Source organism: Asterias rubens, chromosome 2, assembly GCF_902459465.1.
Source record: "Asterias rubens chromosome 2, eAstRub1.3, whole genome shotgun sequence".
Taxonomy (NCBI): Eukaryota; Metazoa; Echinodermata; class Asteroidea; order Forcipulatida; family Asteriidae; genus Asterias; species Asterias rubens.
Window position 1 is genome coordinate 7212376 of NC_047063.1, and position 15544 is coordinate 7227919.

Below are 15544 nucleotides of genomic sequence, written 5' to 3' on the forward strand. Positions count from 1 at the left end.
GGGGCCTGACTAAATTTGGGTCGAGCTGACCCATACTTGGGTCAAATGTACCCATCCCAGGGTCAAGATGATCCTTCCCTGGGTCAAGTTGACCCCGATTTGAGTTAGTCTGAGCCATTACTGTGCCAGCCACGAGGATACTGGAAAAATGGGATTTAGATTTTGAAATTGTGTGTCAGTTACCGACCCATTTCCGAGTCAAACTGACCCATCTGGGTCAGGTACCACGGGACTTTTTAGAGTGATGTACGATTGTCGGTAAAAACAGATGTATAATTTAACTTATTAACCCGTATTTTACCAGTAAGAAACATTTTTTTGTGCAGGGGTACGTTTTCGCGATCGAAACCAAAAACTGTAACTCGGATATAGGGGCGTTGTCAGAACAACGTGAGCAATGGAATTTTTATCTGGTAAGTCTGCCGCCACCTAGCGTTCCGAAGTCTACCATTGCATTGTAATTATCATCGCTCAATCAATGAAACAGTTACTGGTTACAGCCGAAAACGCATCCAGGATTCTTACAACTTCATTCAAATTCAAGAATCTTAATTTTGCTTCAGAAATCTAAAGATTTCAAAGCTATAAGGCTAAGGAATTTAACACAAAAAAATGTATCCATCATGTAGCTTATATTATACAAAGTCAACGGTCTGTGCATAAGAACCTTTAAAGATTTCAGAGCTATCGTTAATAATTAAACATTAATGTACATCAAGTGTAGCTCATTTAAAAGGTCCATGCTCTCTACTCTAGTAACTTTAAGGATTCCAGATCTGAGTAGCGAAGAATTCTACAATTCTGTGTCCAACTCATAGCCCCTTGTTAGTTTCAGCCTATTTTTAACGTAAGAAACGTTCGTACTAATAAATATGAAGATGCAAAAATCCCAGCAACTTTATGTGGAAGCGCGTTTCGGATTAAAGTCTAACATAATGTTGGAGACATCGTGGTATTGGAATTGCTTTATAGGGAGACAAGTAGAGCAGCCACCATTGGAATTGCTCATGTTGTGAAATTACCATGAACAGAACGTGACATGGATTTTTCATTTAAAAGTTTCTGCGTTTGTGTGCTATACTTAAATGGAAAACCATCTGCCTTACGTTGAACTTAAAGATGTTAGTTTTTAGAACTCTAAATATGGTGCAACACAGTGTAGTTCAATGTCATCGGATACAAGGCTGTGTTAAGTTGTCATTCCTCGACAGAGTAGTTGTAAGTCCACAAAGTTTTCATTTGACTTAGCTGGTGCATATCGCGCATTATAAAGATGAGACACTTGCTCAGTGAAGGTTAATATTAACTGATGTTGGTAGCACAATCCCTGCCTCCCATCAGAGTGCAATCCTCAGGTCACCTTTAGACCCTTTCTCTATGGTGCACTTGGGAGCAGGGCCCTTAGCCCTGCCTCATGCACATCACAAACAGCTATCTATCCATTTCAATGACTTGGATCGTTTGCTTGCCATCCGAAGTTTGGTGTTGAAGTTTGAACAGTGTCGGATAAAACACACAAGAACAAATGATAGAAGAAGTTTAACCATAGAGACTAGACATAGTGTCTGATGGGATTTAGAGATGTTGTACACAGATTAAGTTGTTAACACCTGATGACCTCTTGGTGGCGCTCTATATTTACAAAGAGGCTACCTCTTCTTCAACACCAACGTCCACACGAACCTCGCCGTTGTCCTTCGTGAATGCGATATTGTCGTAGGAGTTTTCGGTCTCAGCGCCTTCTGTAACGGTCTTCTTGTAGGTTGGTGGGATGACATCTTCCGATGTACGGTCTGTCGACACGTCTGAGTTTCCGTGGACGCTCACATCTTCCACTGGGAGTGGATTCTCTTTCTCTTTGGGGAATATTCGAGGAGTTACCATATAATGAATTCGCTAAAAACAATGGAGAAAAAAATGAAAGAATTAGCTGTTACAAACTACTTACCAACCAAAAGGACCTATGGTATAAATGCAAAGAATAAGAATTGGCCTGAAGTTTCTACCCTAGCAGAGTTTTTCTCGATGGCTAAATGGCAACACAACACAACACACATGAATAGGTAACTAGGAGTAACATAAGCAGTGAAGTGGAAATACATGAATAGAGAGAGGGAGAGTCAGAAGGCTTACAGGGAAAACATATTTAATAAAGTCACAAGGTTTTGTTTTGTATTTACTCAGGCAGTTCTTACAGCAGGGCCACTGGTGTTTTTACTTGTTTACAAATATTGGTTATTACGAACAATAATTAACATAGGAAAACTGATCCAATACGAGTAGAGCTTACATGACAAAACTGACTCATTTTTTTTTAAACAAGCAGATAAATTTCCAATGTTTACGTAGTTCTAAGTAAGTGAACATTACTAAAACAACAACAATGGCTTTACCTGATCTGTCTGCTGCCACCTAAAGTGGAGTACCCAAAATACCCTCCAAACAAACTAAAGCTGTAATGCTAAACAATGTTACGTACCTCTTTGAATGATCCTGGCGTAACGATAAAGAGGTACACAGCATAAGTGATGACCCACTGCATAGAGGCTATTGACATCATCCAGCCCAAGATCTCCCCGGATATTGGGAAATAGTAATCCTCGCCGTATTTAGGAGTGGAATAATCAATCAGACTGAATAAAAATATTGCCTACAAAGAAACAAAACAGAAACATTTAAATGTAAACAAATGTTGTTTTTTAATCAGGAGCTTTATTGCATCAGTTGTTTTGGTTTGTTGATGTTGAGGTCAAAACTGAACAAAAAATCTAACTGAACAACAACATTCAAGGAGAAGCAAATTAGAAAAGTGTAAGGATACAAATGTGATTTGTTGTTTAACCAAGCGCTTTGTTGCAAAGTTTTGGTTGTTTTAGTTGAAGTGATGTACGTTCCTCTTTTATGTCGTGCTATTGTTTGGAATAATAGTAACTTTTCATGTCCAGAATGGCTCCTCTACAATGCGGCATTCATAAATACCTCAGACAGTTTCGCTATTCCTATTGATGGAGAGCGCGTCACGTGGGGGTGTTTAAACCTTTGATAATGACCAGTGTTTATAACCGGTTGTGAGCGGATACTCCGCGCTAGTCTTGGTGCAAGACGTTTGTTGTTACGGGCGATGTGGGCGCTGCCGATGAGTTGGCCGCGCTGTGTGTGAAAGGAAAACGAGAACGTGTTGCACCAAGACTACACGCGCACGAACGGAACCGGAAACTGTCAGAAAAGGCGTTCCAGTCATAACAGTGCAACACACGGACGTCGTTTATGTACATACAGAGCTCAAGCACGTCGGAAACTGATAAGTTTTACAGAATTTCTAACTTTATTACGCCTTTTAACTAAAAAGGCATTAAAGAAAGGGAATACAAGAGTAGTGACCCGTTCTTTAACGGCCAATTAAAACATTGGAGGGTCGTTGCCATGTGATTAAGGCCAGAGCCGAAGGACTGTATTAAACGGTCTTGAAGAACTCGTCGCTATCCTTTTATTCCCTTATTAATGCATTCAGTAATTGTTTGTCATTTGTTTTCTTTTTCAAAATACAAAGTATAAAAACAAAAAACTCAAACTTCGTCCACCCCACACTCTGAAAACCCCAACCCCAAACCATTTAAATATTAAACGTGGACAACCTCTCGCTTTAATGAGATGTATATTCAGGGAACCATTCCATGTACTGCGTGTCTTTAGAACCCCTTGTTTGGTGCATTTTTCCCTCCTTTCTAATATATAGAGATTTTTTTACGAGGACCATCAGTTTCTACCTTCAGCTCCTCTGGATTATTTTTATCTAAAATATTGTTCTTCCTGTCCCCCTAACCAAGAGTGGCTTTTAGTCTACTTTTGAACCCATCTGCGCTTATTAAAATATTGTGTAAAGTCTAGTCGCAACATGACCTTGTTTCGTTGCTGTACGAACTAGCGGGAACGATCATCTTGGGAAACAAAGCTGCGAAGCAACGCTGCGAGTTGTCCCAAGTGTCTATTATTTATCAATATAGAACTTCTATAATATCGACACGCGCCGCGGCAGATGAAAACTTGCCATAGACTAGATGGATTGCGCATGACGTCATGACCGCCATCTTTGATGAATTGTGCACGCTTGAATAGCTATCATTGTCTGAGAGTCGTGCGTAGCGCTAAAACACGCGTGCACTTTTCTTTGTTATACATCAAAGATGGCGGTCGATGATGCAAATTGCAATCCATCTATAAGTAAAGTCCACCAATCAAATGAGAGGGATCTATGTGTAATAAATTGTGTAATAAAGTGAGATACTTACAATTGTGACGACAGGGGTAAGGATAGCCCAGCTGAACGGCCAGAACCACCCTGGGGTGAAGGTTAACATAGTGCTGACGTCATTGTAGTATTTCCTAATACCGTAGCCATACGATATTGTGATACATTCCCAGCTTGCGACCCACAGTAAAGGCATACCACTCGCTGCAAACGAATCCAGCAATTGGAACATGTACATTCCACCCTTAGAGAGAAAAAACATTATTAGTAAGAATTATTAGTTGGGTTACACATGAATCAATAAACATATGATAATGCAGGATCTTCGATAATTTGATTCTTTCGCAGAAGGCATAAACTTCAATTATTAAAGGCAGTGGACACTATTGGTAATTGTCAAAGACCAGTATTCTCTCTTGGTGTATCTCAACAAATGCATAAAATAACAAACCTGTGAAAATTTGAACTCAATTGGTCATCGAAGTTGCGAGATAATAATGAAAGAAAAAACACCCTTGTCACACGAAGTTGTGTGCTTTCAGATGCTTGATTTCTAGACCTCAAGTTCTAAACTTGAGGTCTCGAAATCAAATGCGTGGAAAATTACTTCTTTCTCGAAAACCACGTCACTTCAGAGGGAGCCATTTCTCACAATGTTTTATACTATCAACCTCTCCCCATTACTCGTTACCAAGTGAGGTTATATGCTAATAATTATTTTGAGTAATTACCAATAGTGTCCCATGCCTTTAAATTGTAGACCTTTAATTTTACGAGAAGATTATACAAATCAAGCCATACCAAAAGTCAATTGACAAATCCGTCAGAGAAAAGACTCTCAGCGTAATCGAAACACTCTAAATTGCAAACCATCAAACAACATGGATTTCATTTCATTTTCTTCTGGTTGTGAAGCAAATAAGGACTATCGAAAAAAGCAAACTTAATCCTTGTACTAGAAAATTCAATGAAGAGAAGAAAGTAAGGTTAAGTTTTACATGTGGGAGGAAAACGCCAGATAGTTATTCCAGAAAAAAACCCTAGCATCTAGGCAGGGACTGAAAATCCAATCCACAGTGTCCCGGCGTGATTCGAACCGGGCTCCTAAAGGTGGTTATACATTATCAACAGCTGCAATGCACATATAAAGTGCGCTTAAAAAATACTGGAAACTATTGGTATTAAATTGTCAAAGACCAGTCTTCTCACTTGGTGTATCTTAACATATGAACTAAATAACAAACCTGTTAAAGTTTGAGCTCAATCGGTCGTCGAAGTTGTTAGATAATAATGGAAGAAAAAACGCCCTTGTAACACAAAGTTGTGTGCTTTCAGATGCGAGCGCACTTTATTAGCTGGATTTCGAGACCTCAAATTCAAAAACTGAGGTTTCGAAATCAAAATCGTGGAAAATTACTTCTTTCTCGAAAACTACATTACTCCAGAGGGAGCCGCTTCTCACAATGTTTTATACTATTTACAGCTTTACTCGTTACCGAGTAAGGTTTTATGATAATAACTATTTTGAGTAACTACCAAGAGTGTCCACTGCCTTTAAAGCCATTGGACCCTTTCGGTACAGAAAGAAAAAGTTCACAGATTTACAAATAATTTACAGGGTTTACAGAAGGTAATGGTGAAAGACTTCTCTTGAAATATTAGTCCATGAAATGCTTTACTTTTTGAGAAAACGGTAAAACAATATAAATTCTCGTTAGCGAGAATAACGGATTTGTTATAAACACGCGAAAACAGGAGTGGGTTTTCCCGTTATTTTCTCCCGACTCCGATGTCTGATTGAGCCTAAATTTCCACAGGATTGTTATTTTATATATAAGTTGTGATACATGAAGTGTGGGACTTGGACAATACTGTTTACCGAAAGGGTCCAATGGCTTTAAGGGAGATTTTGAACTTACTTCGGTTATGCACAATAACCCTAGGAAGAAATCTATGACGCAAATCGAGATGACGAAGATGGTGCGTCTCTGTCTCAGCCTGAACTCTGGGAAACCATCCATGAGTGACGTAATGAAGCCCTCTACGACGCAAAACTGTTCAAAAGAGATAAAACAACGAACGATGAACCATTGCATACAAACATCCTTTTGTTTCAGTTTTTTCTTTTCTCAATAGTTAATAAAAAACTCGAAAGACATTGTTTGTATTAGAGACTAACAACAGATGAATCACCAATGGTGTACACACATTCTATTTTGTGCATACCTTTAACAATATATTTTTTCCTGAAGACGGGCAGTGTATACTGCTCGAAACGTTGAGACAGCACCGGTTGTTTACAGAGCCAACACTCCCTTAGAAGAGATTTAATACATGATTGTACCCGCAAGTTGACTATTATTTAAAGTTTGTTCTGAAAATAATTTTATGTTAATTTTCTCTTTTAGTCCCTTTAGTTTCTCCAATATTATTACATTAATAAGTACACAGCCAAAAACTGGGATGTTAAAATTGACACCATGGGATACAGAAGAGAGTTTATAAATGGCATCATGGGGTGCTACAATTGCATACAATTGATATGTATTTATTTTTTTTGCCATATTATGTGACCACACCAATTGTGTTATTTTTTTAAACCTCAGATTTGTCCAATGCATTTTTTTTCAAGTACCTGACTATCTAATCCCAGCATGACTAACATAGCAAAGAACAAGATTGACCAGAATGGAGCTCCAGGCATCGTATTCACCGCCGTGGGATACGCAACAAACGCCAAACCAGGACCTGAAAGAGAAACAAATGTTTGAAATTCCACAGTTATAAATGCACTTGACATTATTGGTCATTACTCAAAACAATTGTTAGCACAAAAACATACTTGGTTTGGAGAGCTGTCGATAGTATTTTAAATAAAACATTGTGAGAAAAGGCTCCCTCTGAGGTTTTTTAGAGAGAGGTGATTTCTCACTCAAATAATATAAGACTTCGGGCCTGAAACCTGTTATTAGGCATCTCAAAGCACACAATTTATTTGTGCAACAAGGGTGTTTTTTCTTTCTTTCACTATTCTCGTGCAACTTCGATGATCAATATTGAGCCCATTACAATTACTGTCTAAACAGTCGTTGGTACTTGTATTTTATTCCTCTTGTGACGTCATACGGAAAAAAGCTAAGAGGTTTCAGATTTTAACAAGTAACAAAGCAATATTGCACTGAACATTACATACCTTCATCAGCAACATCTTGTATGTCTACTTCTTGTATGAATGCCATGTAGCCAAGAATGGCAAAGATGACGAAACCAGCGAACAGACTGGTACCCGCATTAACGATACCCACGACAATAGTATCACTGCGGGAAAAATACAATGAAAGACACTTGGTTACTTACTATCCAAATCATGTATGGTTTCTGACATCTAGTTTTGTTTTAATAATATATTAGTTATGTTGATTGTCTCTAAAAATTTCACATCTCTTTTGTTTTCTCAGGTCGTGAGTATTACAGAATTTCCCGGTCAGAATTGCCCTGTATTTTAGGTCCAAATCGGCGGGACCCATTTTGACAAGTTTTTTTGGCTCAGTATGACACAAGATCCGGGTTGTTCTGGTTCAAAATCAGTCCGGTAGTGTGGGACTCAAATTTCGGGTCTGGAACCAGGGTCAGGATTTCGGATAATGATTCCGGGTCAGGAATTTTGGTTACGGATCCTGGTCAGGGATCCGGGTCATCCGGGTCATCCGGGTCAGGGATCCGGGTCATGTCAGGAATCCAAGTCAAGAATCCGGGTCAGTTATCCAGGTCAACCCTGACCCGGTAGGTTTTAGAGCATGAATACTCACATCAAGCAGTTATTCCGGTAGGGGTTGTAGCTACCGAGTGAGATGAGAGAACCAATACCAACACCGTACGAAAAGAAGATCTGCGTCGCTGCATCTACCCATACCTGCCAACATTTCAAGAAGAAAAAAATTAAGCAAATTTGCTTAAAGATAATATACATATACCTACGGGAACATGAAGAAGAAGTCAAAAAAAGATAAAACTTGTTAAGTAAGACGCACCGCCAAAAATAAAGAGCGTTGAAAAACGGCACATCGCGCAATGAACATTACATCAATTTATCTATACTATTGTCAGCATTAACCTCAAACATGGGCTATTAAGACATTTTATTTACACGGTGTTCCTGCAAACCTCTCTTTTAATTATACGAGAGGCTGCAAGCTGCACAACAGCCAGCGAGAATCAAGATAATGGGTCCTGTGCAGTACATCATTCATGTTCCAAATTATTATGTACATTCGTATGTTATTACCATACCACTTGATTGGTTCTCAACCAGTAACAACTCTATACCCAGTATAAAGAGTAATACACATTGGTAGATAGTCACTTGGATGTTAATTAAACGGTACGTGTATCCATGAATTCAAGGGCGTGGTCTGCGTATATTTACCGTTGGTTCCGTCAGCTTATCAAAGGTTGGAGTGACATAATAAATTATACCAGCCGTTGAGCCTTCCAGGAGGAGTCCATTGATGAGGAGAATCAAAAGGATGACGTAAGGAATAAGAGCCGTAAACCAGACGATCTAGGCATCAAAAGAAATCATACGAAATATTAAACGTTCTACCCACAAAAACGTTAAAGGTTACGAGCAGACCCAGTCAGTATGACCCAGAATATGTGTCACATTGACCAATAAATTGGTCCACTGATTGAAGCAGAATCTGAGTTAAAAATCACACTTCTATAAAAATCTTCTGGGTCAGCCTGACCGGAATAATGTCAAGCTGACCCAGAATGAGGTCAAGCCTGGGAGGTTTTTTTTAAGTGCATCTTAGGCTTTAATCCAAAGGAATAGTTCAAGATGGCTCAAGCTGTAGGACCTACGTCACAGGGCTATTTTCGCAGCGAATGTTTCGCAGGAGTTCAGGGCAAGACAACTGATGCGAAGTGTTCGTGCATGGCGTGGATAAATAGGAAGAAACTATAAATCAATAGTAAACACCATGTGTCAATCTCTTTTGTATGAGTGTTGGCTCTGAAAGAGCTGGTGTGGTCTTGACATTTCGTTCGGCTCCAGTAGCACTAGTCATGCATTCTCATGAAGACGAGCTGAGTATACTGCTCGAAACGTCGAGACCACCCCGGCTCATTTCAGAACCAACACCAACACAAATAGGGTTTTACACAAATGTAGCCGCAATTTTAATTTTCATTTATAGTTTCTTCCAATGAAGTTATGATATTAGGTTATGATATGGAATACCTTTCCGGTCGTTTTGACACCTTTCCAAATGCAGAGGAAAGTCAGTACCCAGGCCAGAGCCAGACAACCAAGAAGATCCCAACGAATACTTCCAATCTCCTCAAAGCCGGAACTAATATGAAGAACTCTTCTCCTGAAAGTACAAACGTTCATACTTGTTTATTGACAAATTCATTTTAATTCGTTGAAATGATACAGTTTACAAGTAGAGGCCGTTCAGGAAGTGTAAACAATAGTTTTCAAATCAGCTTACATGTGCCCGCCGCCCAAACCCGAAAATTAATCACTAAATACTAGATAAGCCTACAGAATAAAACTGTCACCCTGTTTCATTGCCAAATTTGTAAATCCCAAAAAATTGCCGACCGTGTTTAGTTCGCAAAGTAAAAGGAAAACCGTACAATTTCGAGACCTATTTTGTGTTGATCATTATTCAACATCTTTTTCAACACCATTATGTATTTCACAACAAACGGATACATTCAAAGACCAACTCGGCCGATCCGAGGCAACGTGTCCCTTTAAGGGGTCAAAGTTAAGGTGTCCTCTAAATGTCACTTACTCCCAGTACTGCTCCGCTGGTGACTCGCCCATAACCTTCGGCAGTAGAGACCCATTCAAAGACAGGAAATATTCCTGCCTGACCTCCTTGGTCAAATTTGCCTGAAGTTCAAGTTCGCTGCAATACTCATTGTTCCAGTAATTTTTACAGTCGTTCCACGGCAATACGGACGTGAAAGAAACAAACATGTAGAAGAGAGACCACGACACGATGATGATGTAGTACACGTTCAGCATGGCGGCGATTGTGGCGGCGGCCAGACCAACACCTGTAAATAACGGACGTGAAGGAAATATTAATTAACGTAAAACTATTGAAAAGAGACCAATACACAATGCGACAAGTCTTAATTGATAAATGTGGGGTCACAAAACAAATCACTATGGTAACAATGACAACTAATCTTAAGGTGAATCTTAGTGTTTTTGGAAATCGAGCCCTAGAAAGTAAGGGAAAAGGTTTTTCTTAAAATAGTAAACGTTTGATTTAAGTCGAATTTCAAGATATTCTTAAATATGTTTTTGTCTTCAAAATGTTCAAGTCTTTAGTAAACAAATTCACTTATCAATGTTAACCCTGTCGTTCAAGTATGTCTTAACTTTGTTTTATCTGATTACGGTGGTTGTTTTATATTCATTTGCCTTATTTCAGTACTTTGCCAATAAATAATCTCATTACAATATATTTTAAGATGTGATCTAAGTGTTACCTTTTATTGCTGGGAATAAATCCCATGTACTGATGCCACCTGTCTGTAACATCTGTCCCAGAGATACTTCCATTAAGAAGATTGGTACACCACACATGACCAATGAGATGAAATACGGGATCAAAAAGGCTCCTACAGAAACAATTAATCACTAATGTTAATTGTTTATGCAAATTATCCTATTATACAAGATCAAAAATGCATTAATGCAGAAACAATCTATGCTTATATTCCATTGTTAACATCGGGATAATTTTCTTTTTAATTTTTCCGCGGAGTAGATTTTTCGGATTTTTCGGGATTCTTCTCAGTTCTGAATAGAACTGTCCTGCTTTTTGACTACTGGGCGGAAGGTAAAACATTATCGCGTCCGGGACTACTAGCTTCGAGTGGACTTCTCGTTATAAACGTTTACTTGCTACCGCGGAGTGAGTTCTAGTCTCGACGTTTCATAGAAATAGTTGACGGTATGGTCATCTTGACTTTACTCAATTCCAACTCATTGTAACCAACCTGAGGCTGGACGAAATAATAGTATGGTGCCATGCACAATGAATATTAGCATTCATTACTGTTATTGGAAAAGGGAACATGACCAAGATGGTGTAGCGTGATAAAGGCCTATAGCTTGCTCTAGGCATCATCATGGTGGTGACTGGGTGAAGAGAAGTAATTATGGTTAAGTGCCTTGCTTAAGGGAAATAGTGTCATGACTGGGATTCGAAATCACACCCTGGTGACCCAGCCACCAGAACTCGAGTCCGATGCCATAATCCGGTCGGCCACACCTCAAAGGCGCTGTCCGTTTCAGTGACACTCTATGTACTGTTGACATGAGATATATTAAACCATAAAGGTATTTTACGTGTTTTTATACGGGTGGGGTCTGTGTCGTTGTATTATGTTATTTGTTTAGAGTGGCAGGGGTAGTTACGAGAAAGTAACCAGAAGAGCTGACAGATGAGTAAAAAAGTTTGTTTTTTGGGGGGAGTTTTTTTGAGGATATTTGTCAGATCCTACACCGCTTTATCACACGTTAGTGATCCTGGTTTGTATATCTTAAGTAAACACTGCTACTCTCCTGATACAACTATAATAATGCCGTATATTCTTTAACACTGTAGATGGATCGACAATGGCCGTACCCGTACCAGTTTCCTGACCTCTCCTTATCATTATTATAAGCTTATATATAAGCAGCGATATGAACTCCACCCGGTCACTTGATGGACCCAGTGGAAATTTACAACACGTACTAGCAATGATTAGAAGGTTATAAATAATTAAATATACCTTATATAACATAGATAAATGCCATATACCTTATGAAAGACCAAACTGAAGATTCATGTTTTGCTTTTGTATGAATGAGTACAGGGGAATTAACCAAATAGTTAGTTCATTTTAAAATGTATAACCGATAACATTTAATGTTTGGCAGTCCGGTTTCCTAAAGATGAAATTGAGTTCAAGCATGTCACAATTCTAATATTAATATTATAAAACATTTCAAGAAATACCTCACTTAAAAATAGTGTGGTTCTGTAAAAAGATATCAGTGTTTATGCCCCCAAATTTGAATCTGAAAAGTGTTGCTGTCAGTGACGTTTCTCAGAGTGTGCACCCCTATTATTTGGGATTATTCTTCCTACGTGGACATTATTCGCTCAAGATTTTCAGGGATATCTCATAAGCGGGACCGCCGTTTAAAATACAAATTTCACGGGTTAGTTTTGATGTTGAATAACATCTACATTTGTAAAAGGAACATTCGTATACGTTGCCTTAAGCATGTCACAATTCCTAAAGATGAAATTTGGTTTAAGCATGTAAAACCTCCCGAAGATGAAATTGAGTTGTCATATAATGACAGTAGGATTTGTACGTTTCCAAAACAAAAATGGCTAGTAGAAAAGGTATGCCTGTGTGTGTCTTGTACACAACACCCATCAACCATCTCACCGCGTCAATAATTTGACGGGGAAAATTCTTCTATTCCCCAGCTGTTGTTTAAGGCGATTATTGGTCATGGGACATCACGAGCAAAATAAGTTTACCATAATAGTGATAAACTTAAGTCTTCATAATGGGCTATTTTCGGAGTCCGTATCCGGTTTGGTTTGTGATTTTGATCCCAACGAATTTTAATCATTTAAATATTAAGTTTTATTATTGGGCTTATAGTCTTGGCAATTTGCCATAACCGTAATGTTATCATTCCTGTTAAGAGTTTAAATCCAAAAGATGGAAATTTGCAATCGGGGATAAAGAATATTATTTTTGGTTTTACCAATAATTATACACCGATGTGTGTTAGCAGTTTATACTCATCAGTACTCTCCCGAGCTCGGTCCAAAAAAAAAAAAAAAAAAAAAAATCGCCGACGGGTGGGATTCGAACCTATTCCCTTTGACATTCTAGAGCAGTGTCTTACCAACGAACTAGACCACAAAGTTTGCTCGGGAGTTTGAATCCAGTTTTGTATAAAACCTGTCCTGTTTTTCCTCAATGCCATTTTGCAAAAAAAAAAAAAAACAGAAGTAAATTAGGTAATGTGGAAGATCATCTTTGTCATTATAGTTCTCCAACCGTAACTTTGTATTTATTTTTCCTTTTAGGGTGTTGCTCATAATAATAAATGTACAGATGTACGAATAGACGATTTACTGTTATATAAACAGAATATTTACAGTTGTATGATATATTCATAAAACTGTGGAATGACCAACAGCCTTGAGCAAAATAAATACAAAGTTACAGGTGGACAGATATTCTGATAAAACAGCAAGTTAATAATTAATTTTGTCCAGCGGTGTTGGTGACCTTTGGTCAGGGGCTGGCCTCTATAAAACCATGACATGACAATGATGTTTATAATCTATGATTATGGAGATAACATATGGAGAACACCAAGTGGTTTGATCAATAAACGTATAGCAGCGAAGTGGAATTTTCCAATCGGCAGATACTTGTTAAAATGTCCATTTTGTTGTGTCCTCTTAATACAAAAGGACATTTGCAAAATTTAACCATAAACCTTTCAATTTATAACTTGAAGAAAACATTTGAGGGGAAAACAACGGATTTGATCAATAAATGAAGAGCAGCTAAGTGGACTTTTCTAATCGTCAGATACTTGTTAAATGTCCATCTTTTGTGTCCTCTTAAAATTAAAGGAAATGTGCAAGAATGAACCATTACCATTCCATTTATAACTTGAAGGATGACTTAAATTGATTGAAAATGACATCCTTTGTCATGAGTTTCCAATTTTGAGAACAAAGAGATGGCACAATCAAATAAATGGTTTTGATCAATACATGTAGAGCAGCTAAGTGGAATTTTCTAATCGTCAGATACTTGTTAAATGTCCATCTTTTGTATCCTCTTAAAATTAAAGGAAATGTGCAAGAATGAACCATTACCATTCCATTTATAACTTAAAGGATGACTTAAATTTATTAAAAAATACATCCTTTGTCATGAGTTTCCAATTTTGAGAACAAAGAGATGGCACAATCATATAAATGTGTCTCAAAGACAAGGTATTCTTTTTGTAATTTTTATAAGACCAGTAATTCCACTTGGTGAATCGCAACATATGTATGCAACAAGAAACCTGTGAACATTTGGCTCAACTGGTCATCGAAGTTGCAAGAAAACAGTGAATGAAAAACCCCCTTGTTGCATTGAATTGTGCAGCTTGAGAGGGTAAAGCCATGTCAGTCAGATTTTTGACACGCTTAGTAATTTGGTTCTCAGCGCGCTGATATAAAAAATTAATTGCGAGCTACATCCATTTTCTAAGACCATTGATATTTACATGTAATACTTTGTAATGCTTCCTAATGCCTTAAAGTTAAATAAGTTAATTTTAATAGTTTTAAGGGACGTTGTTTACCTTAAAATCTGAACCTCTTCATTGATTATACTAAAAAAAATATGTAAAATCGAGAAACTATACTATTGCAAGTTTACACGAGTTGTCTTTGTTTGAAAAGTTAAGGTCCAGCTTCAATCTTATAGGCGTAGGGAACAAAGACGTATCAAAATAGTATTGACAATGACAATGGACATGGGAGAAGATGATGAAGTTCAAAATGATATGACTGAGACCAACCTCCTCCATTCTTGTAGCAAAGGTACGGGAACCTCCAGACGTTTCCTAACCCCACGGCGTAACCAATACACGCCATGATGAAGTCCATCTTGTTCCCCCATCCTTCTCTTTCAACTTCCTCCTCCTCTTCATTAAGCTCATCATCATCGTCCATCATCATCTTCCCCATATCGATGGGCATCATCTCCTTCTCAACCCCGCCGTTCAGATGCGTCTTTCCACCCACAACATCTCCATTCAGCGCTATCTCTGACTTCAAGTCAGCCATACTTGCTCTGGAGTGAATTTTTTACAGTACAGGTTTCGGTAGTTTTCAGTAGTCTTTTAACAATCAGGTTTCCAGCAAAACTCAAAAAGACCCTAACTATTCGAACCTTACCAAACTCTAATCAACAGTTGTATAACTGATTAAGCTTAACAGTCCGTTCACTTGAAAGATTGTGGTGATACTGGCTGATTGAGTGAGGGAGAGATCAATATACGCCAGAGTATTATACACAGAACTGATAAGAGACACTAGTATCAACAGTTCAAAGTTCATTCAATAAATTTAAAGGGCGGACCTCGTGGTATTTGTCGGTGTCCTTGTTTATTTTATACATCAAATCAAGGTTGGGTGTGTCCACATTTGTATTCATTGTTTTAATCTTTTAAAATCCATG

The 15544-nt window shown here is 38.2% G+C and overlaps 1 protein-coding gene across 1 annotated transcript; it reads right to left on the reverse strand.

Moving 5' to 3' along the window:
- Positions 1-1638: 1638 nt before the first annotated feature.
- On the reverse strand, positions 1639-15150 carry LOC117302388 (sodium- and chloride-dependent GABA transporter 1-like). The gene is made up of 12 exons (XM_033786321.1): positions 14883-15150; positions 10763-10894; positions 10054-10321; positions 9492-9624; positions 8676-8810; positions 8059-8162; positions 7443-7567; positions 6885-6997; positions 6169-6303; positions 4290-4493; positions 2480-2650; positions 1639-1896 (listed from the first exon to the last, which is right to left on the reverse strand). Exons 1-12 carry the CDS (start codon positions 15148-15150, stop codon positions 1639-1641), a joined length of 2046 nt encoding a protein of 681 aa, XP_033642212.1.
- Positions 15151-15544: the final 394 nt, after the last annotated feature.